This window comes from Populus trichocarpa, chromosome 15 (genome assembly GCF_000002775.5).
Source record: "Populus trichocarpa isolate Nisqually-1 chromosome 15, P.trichocarpa_v4.1, whole genome shotgun sequence".
Taxonomy (NCBI): Eukaryota; Viridiplantae; Streptophyta; class Magnoliopsida; order Malpighiales; family Salicaceae; genus Populus; species Populus trichocarpa.
In genome coordinates, this window is record NC_037299.2 from 9,927,825 (window position 1) to 9,943,362 (window position 15,538).

At 32.5% G+C, this 15,538-nt stretch overlaps 2 protein-coding genes across 2 annotated transcripts; both read left to right on the plus strand.

Moving 5' to 3' along the window:
* The first annotated feature begins 1,267 nt into the window (after nucleotides 1-1,267).
* On the plus strand, nucleotides 1,268-2,945 carry LOC7457720 (RING-H2 finger protein ATL46). Its single transcript, XM_024586551.2, has one exon. It carries the CDS (start codon nucleotides 1,731-1,733, stop codon nucleotides 2,856-2,858), a length of 1,128 nt encoding a protein of 375 aa, XP_024442319.2. The 5' UTR covers nucleotides 1,268-1,730; the 3' UTR covers nucleotides 2,859-2,945.
* A 4,558-nt stretch (nucleotides 2,946-7,503) lies between these two features.
* LOC7457721 (RNA-dependent RNA polymerase 2) lies at nucleotides 7,504-13,142 on the plus strand. The gene is made up of 4 exons (XM_002321546.4): nucleotides 7,504-8,125; nucleotides 9,272-11,151; nucleotides 11,932-12,082; nucleotides 12,177-13,142. Exons 1-4 carry the CDS (start codon nucleotides 7,586-7,588, stop codon nucleotides 12,936-12,938), a joined length of 3,333 nt encoding a protein of 1,110 aa, XP_002321582.1. The 5' UTR covers nucleotides 7,504-7,585; the 3' UTR covers nucleotides 12,939-13,142.
* Nucleotides 13,143-15,538: the final 2,396 nt, after the last annotated feature.

The window sequence follows — 15,538 nt, forward strand, 5'->3', positions numbered from 1 at the left end:
ATTTTAATATGTAGATATTAAAAATAAATTTTAAAAAATTAAAAATATTATTTTAATTTATTTTTAAATAAAAAACAATTTATTAATCAAATTTCTATTGGTTACCGTGCTGGTTGGACATCAGCAATCATCACATGAAAGTGTCTAACCACTACAAATATGGCAAGTAATTATCAACAGCTAGAGTGGGCATGATAATAATAATAAAAAATAAATAAATAAATAAAATTCAAGAATAAGTTATTAAATGTCATGCGTTCCATGAAAGCTCATGTGACCTACCATTAGGTTTTGTCTACGTTTTCATTTTTCTTTGACTGGTCATACTAAGCAGCTGCTCTGTATAATTTAATAAAAGGGAAGATTTAATTGTGCTTAACGTGTGTGTTAAAATAAAAGTGCTCATATATGATATCTTTGCGTTTACTTTACATATACGAGATTTTTATATTTATAGTCTATTTGAAAACGGGGTGTAAATTATATTCTTAAAAATTTTGATTTTTTTTGTTTGAAATGAATTTTTTTTTATGTTTTTAAATTGTTTTAATGTGCTAATGTTAAAAATAATTTTTAAAAAATTAAAAATTTTATTTTAATACATTTCTAAATAAAAAATACTTTAAAATCCTACAACTACCCAATAAATAGACCTTTAACTGGTTTACCTGGTTATTATCATTTAAAAATGGAGTTAAAATCATATTTTTTAAAAACTATTATTATAATCTTAAAATTCGTATTCTCAAACAACCCTTGATGGTTCAACAAACTTCAGGCGGATCAGCAGACAATCATGCCAAGAACCATCATGGAAGGGTAATATTTCGATAAATCCAAATTAATAAAGAATGTTTTTGTTCTTTCCTTTCCCAGAAAGCAGTCACAGTCACACGGACCACTGGAAAATCAAACTGTGAAAGGTGGTGGGCCTATGAAAGTATGAATCATTAGAAATTTGTGGTGTGGCACCGCACCCTCGTCTTTTCATTCAGCCTCTAAACCTTGACGAGGGAGACAAGAGGAGGTCTCAAGAAGAGTCTCCACATAAAAGGAGCCTCGTACAGGTAGCAGTGGGCCTGTGGAGTGTGGCTAAGACATGAGAGGATCATAGCGACAAAGCCACGGTGTGAAAACAGTAACCCAGTTTAAGTGCCTATTGCCAATATCATAGTCAAGATGGGCCACCGGCTCACATTCCTCCGCAACCACTCCTGACATTAAGTAGCAACCACTAACCACCCCTTCCTTCCCTCCTCTATCAGTCCACTAATAAATATATCAGACAAATTAAGAATCCCTTGTGTCAAAGCTCGAAAACTCTCTGCCTCATAGAAATTCAAAACAAGGACCCATCGTCATCATCATCATCAAATAGCCAACCGAATACATTTTCTTGCACACTTTTGGTGGTCATGTGTACTCGTACCAAAAAAAGGTAGGTGCTTGCAAAGCCTTACCTCACGCTCTTCAAGTTCTCCTTGTAACAAAAGCACCGAGCTTTCACACTTGTTTAAAGATAGTTGTTCTCTTTGGCACATAATCCTCATCTTAGAGCTAAAGAATCTCCTCGAGGCACACTCAATTCCTCCAAAAGAATATGTTCTTAGCTTGTTCACCCCTTTTATCCTTTATATCCTCAATAGAAGCAAGAATGTCTTTATGAGGGCAACCAGTTTTAGCAGTTACTCATGAGAAAGTCTTGTTCTTGAACACCCCCGTCTGCTAGAATGTGCAGATTTCTATTTGAAGTCAAACAAAAAGATGGCTTTGCAATATATCCACCTCCTGTATCACCTCCCTCATCAGTCTCGTCTCCATACAATGGTCTCAACTATGAAAAAGAATCAACCCCGCCTTCATCTTCTCTTAACAAAATTAGTCCCGTGCTTCTTTTGGTTATAGGAGTCCTTGCTGTTATTTTCTTTGTTTCTGGTCTTCTTCATTTGCTTGTTAGATTCCTCCTCAAGAGGGCATCTTTTTCCCCAATTTATCATTCCAATAGGTTCCCAGAAACCTCAGGGTCTCATTCTATTCAAAGACAGCTTCAACAGCTGTTTCGCTTGCATGATTCGGGTCTAGACCAAGCTTTCGTTGATGCTCTACCTGTGTTTTACTACAAAGATATCATGGGTTCAAAGGAGCCATTTGACTGTGCAGTTTGTCTCTGCGAGTTCTCAGGCCAAGAAAGGCTCAGGTTGCTTCCTCTATGTAGCCACGCTTTTCACATTGACTGCATAGATACCTGGCTTCTCTCAAACTCAACGTGCCCTCTGTGTAGAGGAACCCTTTTGGGCTCTAGTTTTCACATGGAAAATCCACTGTTCAATTTTGATCTCTCAAGGGAATTATCAAATGGATTCTCTAGTGAAGGAGAGAGTGGATCTTCGAATTGTCAAAAATCAGTTACTATTGTGGAGGACAAAGGTGTTGGTGAAAAGAGGGTATTTTCAGTGAGACTGGGCAAGTTTAAAAGCTTGAATGGTGGAGAAGGCAGTGGACAGAAACAACATGGAGAGACCAGCAGGTCTAATTTGGATGCTAGAAGATGTTACTCACTGGGAACAGTTCAGTATGTGGAAGGTGAATCAAGTTTGCAAGTGGCCATGTCGCCTGGTAACCTTAATTGCAGAGGAAGAGATAAAGGATGCCCTTCAATTGATGGGGATTTGGAAGATAAGAAAATCAGAGGTAGGACAGGAGGTGATAGCTTATCAGTTTCCAAGATTTGGCTTTGGTCTAAGAAAAGCAAATTCCCAACGTCTTCAACTACTCACATGGATATGTCTTGTTCTACTTCCCTTGCTGTAAGTTTACCAATCAATGCTAATAGAACTGGAACTCTAAGAGATATATAACTACTACTCACTCACTAAACTGTTTTTCCCTTTCTTGATTAATCAATTAATTATATACCGGCCAAAATCTGCATATATTTTCCTCTACTCTGATTTTTTTTAGTTATATATTTATATTTATTACCCATTTGAACATTGTCGAACACAAGACTGCAGTCGTTTTTATGACTAGTTTGAGATAAAAATGTTGCCTGAGAGATGTGAAGGGGGTCAGCTGTGAAGCGATTACTCATCAGCAAGTTTAAGGCACCTAGATCTATGTAATCTCGAAAGCCGAAGGCCAGAATTGCCTTGGTTTGGTTCACAGAAAATGTAACAAGTTATGGTTAAAATATCCAATTTCTATAATTTTATTGCTTCCAAGGTGAATTGCTTGCTTAATCTACTGATCCCCCTCCAATCTCCTTTACTTGATAAAAGCTGAGAACCTTGGAATGAGTGAATAGCCTGAAAAAATGGATACTGACATGAGACTGCAACTGTTCAATAAACGCACCAGTGCCCCCACAATATTCCCTTGCAGTTGCCCCCGCTCTGATGCAAATTTCCATGAGAAATATCACGACTTCCAAAATGAATGAGCTGGGTGGGGTTCTCCGCGAAATAGAGAGAGAGAGAGAGAGATTAACCATTACCAGCAGCAACCAAAAACCTTAACGTGAACAAGAAAATTGGCCACTAGCTTTTCTTGATGGGCGGGTGGCCAATCCTTGACATAAACAAAGTAGGATCACTGGGGGGAGAAAGCACACAAATTTTAATGATAATCACTATACCTCTGTCATCTAAATTCACTGTATATTGTATTGCAAAATGATCTTAAAATAAAATAAAATTTGCAAAGTGGATTTAGAACATGAGTAGGAGTACAGAGTACTACTAGCCTACCTGCTAGCCATATTCGTGTATGTCATTGTCTTCTTTGTTCACTGATAACTAATCAGATCAAACCCCTAAAACCCACTCATGTATTTGTCTTTTTTAAGAAAATTTCACTTTTCATATATGTATTCATATTTTCTCTTGTATAGGCTTTTGTTACTTTTTGGACAAAAATACCTTATAACTACCAAAAGAAAAACTAATCTTGAAAAGCCTAAAAAATTGAAAAATTAATGAAAAGGAATTGAAACAAAAAACCCACAAAGCATATATATTTTAAAACCTAGAAAAATATGAAATTGAAAAGCCTAAAACATAATAACTTGTAAAATCTAAAAAAAAAAAAAGTCATGTCTATAAAAACCCATAAATAGAAATGTCCATGAACAACAAAATAAGTTTTGTAGGACAAGGGTTTTTCAATTTTTTTCTTAAATTACCAATGTTTTTTTTTAAATATTTTGTATGGGTCATTTCAATTTTTTCGGGAGTTTAGAGTTTTTTTTACATATCTAGGTTTTCTGATTTTTTCTAGTTTGTTTAATTCTTTTATATATGTTTTCCAGGTTTTTCGAGTTTTGTTATCTTTTTGAAATTTTTTTTTTTTATGATTGAATATTTTTTTGTGACTTAACGGCATTTTTGTAAAAAAAAACATTAGCAAAAAGATTTATGAGAAAAACTATGAAAATTCAAGAACATGTAAGAGTGAAAAATTCTAAAAATGGTTCATGGAGGGATACATTAGTCATCTTATGAACATGCTAATCCACAATCATGTACAACTTTTGATGACATTTCATTTTTGTATTAAAATAATTTTTTTTTTATTTTTTAAAAATTAATTTTGATATCAGCGCATCAAAATAATCTAAAAACACCAAAAAAAATATTAATTTAAAGCAAAGAAAAAAATAAAAAAAATTTAAATTTTTTCAAAAGCACTTTTAAAATGCAAAAACAAATAGATCTATCTTGACTAATGAAAATGATGATTTTGTAGTCTTGTAAGGATGATAAAATCGAGTTTGATAACAATGACATTTTTTAATAAGCTTGTGAGATTTTTAATTGTATTTTGCATCTTAGGGTTTTCTTTTAATTGATTTATTGGAACTTTAATTTTGTTAACCTACCTAATGTCTTCATTTTTTAAATTTCTTTGTTTTCAATTGATTATCTTTTTAAGTAAATGCTTCTGTTACTAAAAAAAGGGTTTTTTTTTTAAAAAAAAAACTACAAGCTAACAAAATGAAAGAAAACCTATCACTTGACCAACATTAGTAAATGTTGGGTATTGTGGGTGAGTTACTTTTTGCAATTGTGGTTAAAAAAGCATTTGTGGGAAAAAAAAAAGCTAGAATAAAGAAGTCTTTGATTATAATTGTTGTTGAACGAAAAATTACTTGGTTTAAAATGTTATGAAAGTGTTAGTTGCAAGTAAAATAACATAAAAATACATGTATTACAAAAGAAAAAGTATTTGTTTAAATATGAAAAAAAAAAGAATATAATATGAGAAATAAACAAAACAATCCTTAATAATTTTTTATGAATAAACAAATTCTCAATTTCTAATTTTTTTTAAGTGAATTTTTTTTTTTTTTTTTTAGTCTATCAATCATAATCACAAATGAAACAAAATGATTATGTCTTAGAAATGTCCAGCTCTAATATTCACTAAATAATTTGGAAATATTAATATCTTTGATTAGTTTACGTGTATGTATGGGGACAAGGTACTCATTGTGAATGTATATGTACATGAGTTATAACACTAATGTGTACAACACTGATGATAAGCAATTAATAAAAAAAAAATCATAAGAATGTGAGTAACATACCTTAAAAACAAGTAAACTCTAAAAGGATTATTTGTTAAAATTTAATCCACAATGGAGGTTCATGTCACTAGATCCTTTTCCAAGTACATGAACTCATAATAATCACTATTTAGATAGGAATGAGGCATTTGATCTTCATTCATTCAACAAATAGTACGAGTGAATCTTGGGTGCTATAGAAACAATGCATTATCCATAGACATTTTTTAAAATCTTGGCTGGTTAAATCCACTCAATTATTCACTAACATGGCTTGATAAAATATTGATAGTCATATGTATATGGAATAAATAAGCATAAAAATATCAACTCATCAAAAAAAATTAGAAGTGACAAAAATAACCAGGATCTTAGAACAGATAAGCATGAAGCCTACCCTAGGTTTAAGTCATTGCAGTAGATTCACATGGACAAACCACAAATAAATTATGCACAAAATACTATTAGGAAAAAAAAAACAATTAGCAATACAACTTACCTTGAGTAAAATGCTTTAACATAATATTATCTTTCTTTTAGCATAACCAATTCCTTTCTCGAGAACTCCAAGAACTAGATAAGATTTTTCAGTGATCATAATATTATATGAAGACTCCTCTTCCTATATTTACTCTAAACATAAACAAGATTTGTGTGACATTTATTTTAACATTATGTGTATTTGTGATAATCTAATTATAGAATATTTATTTTATTTTATTTAAATTAAAAATTATCATGAAAAAATTATATTATTAACTAAAAAAATTTATATTAGATTTATAATAAAAATTAAATTTATAACACTAACTAAATATGAAAATAAGAAAATAATCATATATATTATAAAAGGTGCTTGTATATAAAAGAAAATAATTGTATTGTTCATATCTTTTCATAATTGTATTGTTCATATCTTTTCTTTATTTGAAAAATAGTGAAAATTCTGTAAAGAAAAACTATTGAAGAACTCTAAAATTATGTTTTCTAAAATCAATACAAATATAAAAACCTAGTTTTCTAATTTTTTAGATGGAGAAATATTGCATTTGAATTGAAAGTTTTAATTTTCCTTTTTCTAACTCTATTTTTTTCTAAAAATTAAAATATTACTTTATTTCTTAACTGCCCCATTGTTTTTATGCTATTCCAAAAATGATGGACCTACCTCAATTTTCAATAGGTTCCACGTAGTGCTTCCTTTATTCAAACAAATTTTAGAGTATGGTAAGCTTCCATCAAATGATGTTTATTAATTAAGGAACACAATAGACAAATTGAATAAGTAAATGAGTTGTCATGAATATAAAATATTTAAGATTTTTTTAGCAAGTTTTTATTTTTATTTTAAATACAATATAAATATTTCTTTGAGTTAATAATATAACTATTTTATGGTAAGTTTTAATTTAAATAAAATAAAATAAATATTTATAATTACATTGTCATGAATATAAAATATTTATTATAAATTTGATTTTTATTTTTTATAAAAACATATTTATAATCTTAATATTTTTTTATTTTTGTCTGTGAAAAAATTTATTTTTTTATAATAAATGAATAATTTTTTTAATTAAAAAAGAAAAAAAAAAGAAAATGGAGAAGGAGAAGGAAAATAGTTTTCTCAGCAAACACACCAACGATTCTTCTGTTAAAAAGAAAATAAAAATAAAAAGAGAAAGACTCAAAACATGCACAGAGAATTAAGCAATTTATTATAGAACAGTTCAGGGATTGTAATAAAAACCTGTTTGTTTTTTTAGTTTTGAATGTTTTTTTTTAAAATAAAATAATTTTTTTAATGTTTTTATATTTTTTAATTTTTTAATATTAAAAATAAAAAATATTATTTTAATATATTTTTAAATAAAAAATATTTTTAAAAACAATAATTAAGACAATAACTAACGGCCGGTAAGCAGTTAAAAAAAATTCACACTACTTCCTTCTCAGCGACTGCTCTCTGTCTCTGTCGCTCAGAATCTTTTAAAAGCTACCAAAACCCTCTCCTCTCTAACTATGGAAGTGGTAGCAGAGAGACCCTCAGTTCGTGTCACAAACATCCCGCAAACAATCACAGCCAAAGAAATCTTACAGTACCTCGTAGCTCAACTCGGCAAAGATTCAGTCTTTGCCATAGAAATCTCCACGGTAAGGAAAAACTGGAATTCCCGTGGCTTTGGCCGAGTCCAATTTTCTTCCCTCGAGGTTAAACACGAGGCACTCTCTCTCTCTCTAAAGAACAAACTCGTCTTAAAATCCCAGAATCTCAAGTTATCAGAAACCTATGATGACATCATTCCCAGGCCCGTCAAGGACCAAAATAGAATGGAAAATGGGGTTTTGTATGTGGGTTTTATGAAAAAAGAGACTACATTGTGTGTACTTGAGTATTGGGAAGGTGTGAGAGGGTGGTTTATGCCTGAGAGGCGGAGGATTGAGTTTTGGATTCGGGTGGGGCAGGAGTTCCGTTATAAGTTAGTGGTGGAGTTTGAGGATATCTTGGAGGCTGTTGGGTACCCTTTGGATGGTGACAAGGTTAACGCTGTTGTTTTAAAGGTATGGTTTTTTATGGGTTTTGTTTGGATTAGGAGAGAAATTAATATGGTAATGCCTTTTTACATGGAGTATGATGTTGATTTGCATTTGCATGTTGAATTTTTTTACATTATTATCTTTGTGGAGTTCCTCGCACAATTGTTGAATAGAAGTCTTGGTGTGGAATTTAAATGAAACAATAGGTTGTCATTTAGGAAGATTAGATGGGCATGTAAGACATGCTGTATTGAGCGCACTTGTATTTTTGTTGAAAGACTGGGTATTCTATCTAAACAACCTTCACTAATTGAAGTAGATAGGGTGAATGATTTTGAGTATTGTAGGGAGTATTGTAGGGTTGATACACTTACAGAAAGTGGCATAATGCCCTCATCGATACCTTTTACTTGTTTCTGCAAAATATGGATTTGAATATGGAAGTATACAAAAAACAATTCAAGCTTTCAGGTGGTGTTAGATTAGATTCTGACTAAAGATTCAAGCTTTATCAAAATTTTACTTTGTTGGAATGGGGTTATGAGGAAAAGAGAGTGGCCTGTGCTTTTGCTATGGCCCTATATGGAACCAGCATAAAGTTTCTCCACCCATCTTCTAATAGTAGGATGATGTTTCCGAGTCAAATGGATGCGAGTTAATGCCCCACCAATTTTGTGCAACCTGTTGTAAATGCAAGATAATCATGGCAGCAAAATGTCAATTTGAATGCATCCTTACCTAAGCTCCAAAAGTGAACACTCCTTGTCTTAGACTTCGAATCGAGGTTTTGGAATTGGGCTTCGGTGAATTTCCAGTTTACCATAATTGTATGCTATACTGAATGGTCATTGCATATTAGATTGCATGAAGCTGTGCTCAACCAAGAGATGAAGATTTTTATTTCTCTGTAAACCCAAGATATTTTTCATTTCATCTCCTTCTTTGTGCTCTTATATTTTCCCCTTATTTCAAATATGCTCAGATATGCCCAAACATTTGTGAAGTGTGACAGGAAAAGAAATACTCCTCTCCTGTGCAGAAATATTCCTCCCTGCTCTCTGTTCTGGTTTAACTAGTTTTCTTATTGGAAATCTGACTTTTTATCAGCTTCTCTTCTTCTGTTTATTGTGTTACTTGGGTGATGTCTTAACATAGATTGTATGTTTTCAGCTCAGGTATGGACCAAGGATCTATCAAAAAATCTCTGGACCTGGCATAGCTTCGAAATTTAGTACGAATCGGTATTTTTACTGCAAGGAAGACTTTGACTTTCTTTGGGTTCGAACAACAGACATTTCTGCCATAAAATCAATTGGACAGTCAACGTCATTTTGTTGGGAAATTGGAGAAGGATTAGAGGCTTCAGATACTTTTAGAAATTTCCCATATTATCAAGAAGATATGAACAGACTTGATTTGGAGGATGGGGAAGAATTTTGTTCTGCTTCTGAAACAGTTCCACTCATAAGATGTGGATCAGATAAGTTAGCATATGAGGTCCTTTTCCAGCTGAATTCTCTTGTTCATACTCAAAAAATTAGTCTTGCTGCAGTGGACAGTGATCTGATTAAGATCCTTCGCAATCTGACTGTAAACACCGCTATTATAATTCTTCAGAAATTGCACAAGTTAAAGATGACCTGTTATGATCCCTTGTCTTTTGTAAAACAAAGCCTTAGAGAATCTCTCTCGTCACCACCCAAAAGCTTAACAGAGAATAATATAATGAGTTGTCATAGGGCCTTAATTACACCATCAAAGATTTTTTGTTTGGGTCCTGAGTATGAAACCTCCAACTATGTTGTGAAACACTTTGCTCAATATGCTTCAGACTTTATAAGAGTTACTTTTGTTGAAGAAGATTGGAGTAAACTTCCTGCGAATGCAATTTCAACGAGTATCCAGCGAGGTATTTTTGCAAAACCTTTCAGAACTGGAATATATCATAGAATATTGTCCATTCTTCGAGATGGGTTTGTGATTGGAGCTAAAAGGTTTGAGTTTCTGGCTTTTTCTGCTAGTCAATTGCGATCCAATTCTGTTTGGATGTTTGCTTCTAACAATGGTGTGAAAGCAGAAGATATTAGAAAATGGATGGGTTGCTTTGACAAGATACGCAGTGTGTCCAAATGTGCTGCCAGGATGGGTCAGTTGTTCAGTTCTTCTTTGCAAACATTTGTTGTTCCTGTGCAAGATGTAGAGATTATTCCTGACATTGAAGTCACTACTGATGGCATTGACTACTGCTTTTCTGATGGAATTGGCAAAATTTCTCTTTCTTTCGCCAAGCAAGTTGCTCACAAGTGTGGATTGAGTCATACTCCATCAGCATTTCAAATTCGGTATGGTGGCTATAAGGGGGTGGTTGCTGTTGACCGTAATTCCTTCCGGAAGCTATCTTTGCGTAGTAGTATGCTAAAATTTGACTCAGAAAACAGGATGCTCAATGTCACTAAATGGAGTGAGTCCATGCCTTGCTATTTGAATCGGGAGATCATTTCTCTCTTGTCTACATTGGGAGTGGCGGATGAAATATTTCAGGCTTTGCAACAGAAACAGTTGTATCGGCTCAGAAAAATGCTAACTAATAAAGAATCAGCTTTAGATGTCTTAGAGAATTTGGCGTGGGCTGATTCCAAGAATATTCTTGTACAAATGTTGCTTCAAGGCTATGAGCCCAATGTGGAACCTTACCTCTCAATGATGCTTCAAGCCTATCATGAAAATTCATTGATGGAATTAAGAAGCCGATGTCGAATATTTGTCCCGAAGGGTCGCATCCTGATTGGCTGCCTGGATGAAAGTGGTATTTTAGACTATGGACAAGTTTATGTTCGCATAACCATGACAAAAGCAGAGCTGCAATGTTGCGACCAGAGCTTCTTTCGGAAGGTAGATGAGTCAACATCCACTATAATAGGGGAAGTGGCTGTCACCAAAAATCCTTGTCTTCACCCAGGAGACATTAGAGTCCTTGAAGCAGTCTATGATGTGGAACTGGAGGAGAAGGGCTTGGTGGATTGCATTATCTTCCCCCAGAATGGAGGAAGGTATGTTTAGATCTATTGAGGTGCCATCTATTAACATTTTAGTCCAGTGCTTTCATTTGTGATATGTTTAATGGTCATTTATCAGATACCACTGCTCATCAGGCATTGCAAAAATGTTTAATATTTTCATGAATTTATCTTTTGGTCACATTGTTGTGTTAGCAGTTGTACAACTTTAGGTCTTGAGATGATGAGGAACACTGGTTCAGGTCCATGCTCTGTGGACTCCATGAATAGGCACATCCTTGATTTTGAGGTTAGAAGGGTTAATGTTTCATTTTTTTTAGAGGAAAAAATACAAAAAACATATAAAGGTAGGAGATGCTGGATGCCAAGTAACAGTTTTTTTTTAAAAAAATTTGGTATCCTCTTCCTTCGTGGTCTGCCTATTGTAACCATCAGTAGTTAACCTGACTTGTATGGGGAAACTTTTCCAAAATTAAAGTCTATGTAATCATGTTTTTCATGAACCTTTTCCCCCTGACTTTGGTTTTTATGTCAATAAAGTTGCTCCAATATCTGCATATATATTTGTTTTCTGACAGAAGCAGCTTCGTTTCTACTCAACAGCATCCTCATGAACTCTTTCTAGTAAAAGGGAAAAGGATTTCTACTTAAACTCCGTTTTATCATGCATCATCATTGAGCATTTTTCATTTGCAATGCAATAATATGCAACTTCTGTTGTCTGGAGGTGTTTAAAGTAATTTGTAAATAGGGAGGAAGTGGCAGTGGATTCTTTTAGTAAATGGATAGTTTACTAAAAGAAACTGTACACAGGCCTCATCCAAATGAATGCTCTGGTGGTGATCTTGATGGGGATCAATTTTTCATAAGCTGGGATGAAGGTCTTCTCCCTTGTCATACTGAAGCCCCAATGGACTACGTTGGAGGGAGACAACGTATAATGGATCACAATGTGACTTTAGAGGTACTTCAACTTGCATTATGAAATTGGTAATAAACTGACATTCTCTATACTATTAAACCGACAAAATGTTTTTCCTGCATTGCTGACTTTTCAGGAAATTCAGAGATTTTTCGTTGATTATATGATCAATGACACTTTGGGTGCCATCTCTACTGCCCATTTAGTGCATGCTGACTGTGAACCAGATAAAGCCCGAAGTGAAAAATGTCTGCAGTTGGCAACCCTCCACTCCATGGCAGTTGACTTTGCAAAGACCGGAGCGCCAGCTGAGATGCCCCTGTATTTGAAGCCGAGGGAATTTCCAGATTTCATGGAGAGAGCAGAAAAGCAAATGTACATATCTGATGGGGTATTGGGAAAACTCTATCGAGACATCCATGATTCAACAAGACAAGAAAGGTCAAACTTTATGTGGTCAAAAAAGATTGCTGAAGCAACTTATGATCAAGATCTTGAAGTGAAAGGTTTTGAGGATTTCCTTGGAATTGCATCAATCTATAAGGAGAAGTATATGGAGAAAATGAGCACATTGATGGATTATTATGGGGCTAAAACTGAGGATGAGATACTGACAGGTAATTTGCGACACCGGCCAACTTATTTGCAACGTGACAACAGAAAATACGGAGATGTGAAGGATAGAATTCTAGTGTCGCTGAAGAACCTGAAGAAGGAAGCTAAAGAATGGTTTGAGAGCAGCTGCAACCCTACTGAGCACCAGTGCATGGCCTCAGCATGGTATCACGTTACTTACCATCCTACTTATTTCCATGAAAGGATGAATTGCTTGAGCTTTCCATGGATTGTAGGTGACATTTTGTTGAACATAAAGTCTTTGAATAGCAGAAATGCCTGAACGTGTTCACAGGTTCTTGATTGTAATGTTTCGTTTAGATTCCTTTTCGTACAGGTCCATGATTGTCTAACTGGGGCCATTTTGGTAAGTTGTTGGCTTTGGCTTTTGGCTGTGGCTGTGGTGGTTAGGATTAGCAGTAACTGTAGCTGTATGGATATGCAAATATGAATATATTTGTAGAGAATTAATGGTTACATTTTCTAATTCTATTGTCAAAAAATACTGGTCAAGAACTCCATTTTGGCTTTCTGTCCAGAGCAAAGTCTTGGACTAGAAAAGAAGTCAGTTAAAAATTAATCAATGGTGAATGAAAGAGTTCAAAGGTTATTTATTCAAAATCCTAATTTCTTAATTATGCATTTTGTTCATTTTTTGACAAAAATTTTTTTATTAATAATATGTCTTTGGATTGCAAACACCAAAATTTCAACTTATAATAATAAGAAAATATATAGAAAAAACATTGGGAATAATAATCTCATTCCCAATCTTAAAATAGCCTTTAACCAGTATTGGATAAAAAAAAAAACCTTTACAACCCTGATCTAAAAGGAAAAATATTAGCTTTTTGTAGCTGTAATGTGGCTGGCCAAAATCCTTTTCCCTCCTCTCTTTCTAGTGATTTTTTTTTCCTTTCTCACTATTTAAGGACCAAAACACAATGAAAACAGAGCTATTAGACCGATAGCGACTCTCTCTAATCATAACTTTATGATTAAACCCAAAACCCTTTCAATTTAAAAAGGCAGGTTCGTCATTCAACATCATACACGTCATAACATACATAATAAAACTCCTTTCAGAGTATTAAAAGTTTCTCCATATGAATTATGAAAGAAAAGAAAACTAAATTTAAATTATCTTAGAGTTTAGGGTTATCTTGTCTTTTATAAAGTTTCAGATTCTAAAATGATGAAATTGAAATCTAGAGTTTTAAAAAACAATTTTGTTGATTGTGCTGAAAATTCAAAAGATTTAGAATACTAGATTCAATTTCTAATACAATTGTGGAATTTAAAGATGTTGAGTTTATTGAAAATAAATTTCAAATTGATTCTAACTCAATTAGTGAACAAATTAATAATTCTAAAATTGAAATAGAATCAACAAATAATGCAAGTTTTTATCCAAGTTTTAGAAATAAAAGAATTCAAATGGATTATTCTATTAAAGTTAGAAGAAGCCATCGTACTAGAAAAGAAAAGATTTTACATCCATTTATATATCTTCACAAACCATTGTTTTCTTAGTTTAAGGCAATAAGAATGATGTTATTAATTAAGAATTTATTAATCTTATTAATAGTAGAAGATAATCCTAAAACATATAAAGAAACAATGATGTCTCAAGATATTTCTTTTAAAAAAAAGACAGTTAATGATGAGATGGATTCATTATTATATAACAATACTTGGGTTATTGTTGATTTACCTCCAAATTCCAAGGCAATTAGATGTAAATGGGTTTTCATAAGAAAATATAATAATGATGGGTCAATTCAAACTTTTCAAGCAAGGTTAGTAGTTAAGGGATTTAGACAAAAAAAAAAAAAAAAAGAGAATAAACTATTTTGATACATATGCTCTTATAACATTTATAAGAGTACTTTTAGCTTTATCATCAATTTATAATTTGTATGTATATCAAATGGTTGTCAAGACAACTTTTTTTTAATGGTGAATTAGATGAGGAGATCTATATGGAAAAACTAGATGGCTTTACTCTACCAGGAAATGAGCATAAATCTGCAAATTGATTAAATATCTATATGGATTAAAACAAGCTCCTAAACAATGACATGAGAAATTTGATTATGTAATTTTAGAATACGGTTTTAAACATGCTAGTGTTGATAAATGTATTATTCTAAACTTATAAATGATTTTGGTGTGATAATATATCTTTATATGGATATCATCCTTATTATTAGTACTAACATGAATGATGTCAATGATACGAAGAAATATCTAACCTCAAAGTTCAAAATGAAGAGCTTAAATTTGGTAAATATAATTTTGGGTTTCAAAGTAAGAAAAACAATAAGGGTTTTCCTCTTTTTTAATCTTATTATATTGTGAAAGTCTTAAATAAATTTAATCATTTGAATATCAAAGAAGCAAATACTCTATATGATGTTTTCTTTAAATTGATAGAAAATATTGATAGATCAATTGCTCAAATTGAATATACTAGTGCAATTGATAACTTAATGCCATGCATTGTACTATACTTGATATTGCTTTCATAAGCTCAAATTGAATATGCTAGTGCAATTGGTACTTAATGTATGTCATGCACTGTACTATACCTGATATTACTTTCACAATATGCAAATTATCCAGATACACAAGTAATCCTAGTATGGATCATTGGAGAGCAATTGCAAGAGTATTTGGTTGCTTGAAAAGAACTATAAATTTTGGATTATTTTATAATAATTTTTCAGTTGTACTTAAAGGTTATATTGATGCTAATTAGATAACTAGTGTAAATGATAATAAGTCAACTTTGGATGAATATTTATTCTAGAAGGTGGTGTTATTTCTTGGACTTCAAGGAAATAAACATGCATAACTCAATTTACAATGAAATCTGAATTC

Excerpts from the sequence above, each read along its gene's own strand:
- LOC7457720 (XM_024586551.2), top strand. The coding sequence starts at position 1,731 with ATGTGCAGATTTCTATTTGAAGTCAAACAAAAAGATGGCTTTGCAATA.
- LOC7457721 (XM_002321546.4), top strand. The coding sequence starts at position 7,586 with ATGGAAGTGGTAGCAGAGAGACCCTCAGTTCGTGTCACAAACATCCCG. Across the intron at positions 8,126-9,271 it reads TTAACGCTGTTGTTTTAAAG|CTCAGGTATGGACCAAGGAT; the intron begins GTATGGTTTTTT and ends GTATGTTTTCAG. Across the intron at positions 12,083-12,176 it reads ATCACAATGTGACTTTAGAG|GAAATTCAGAGATTTTTCGT; the intron begins GTACTTCAACTT and ends CTGACTTTTCAG.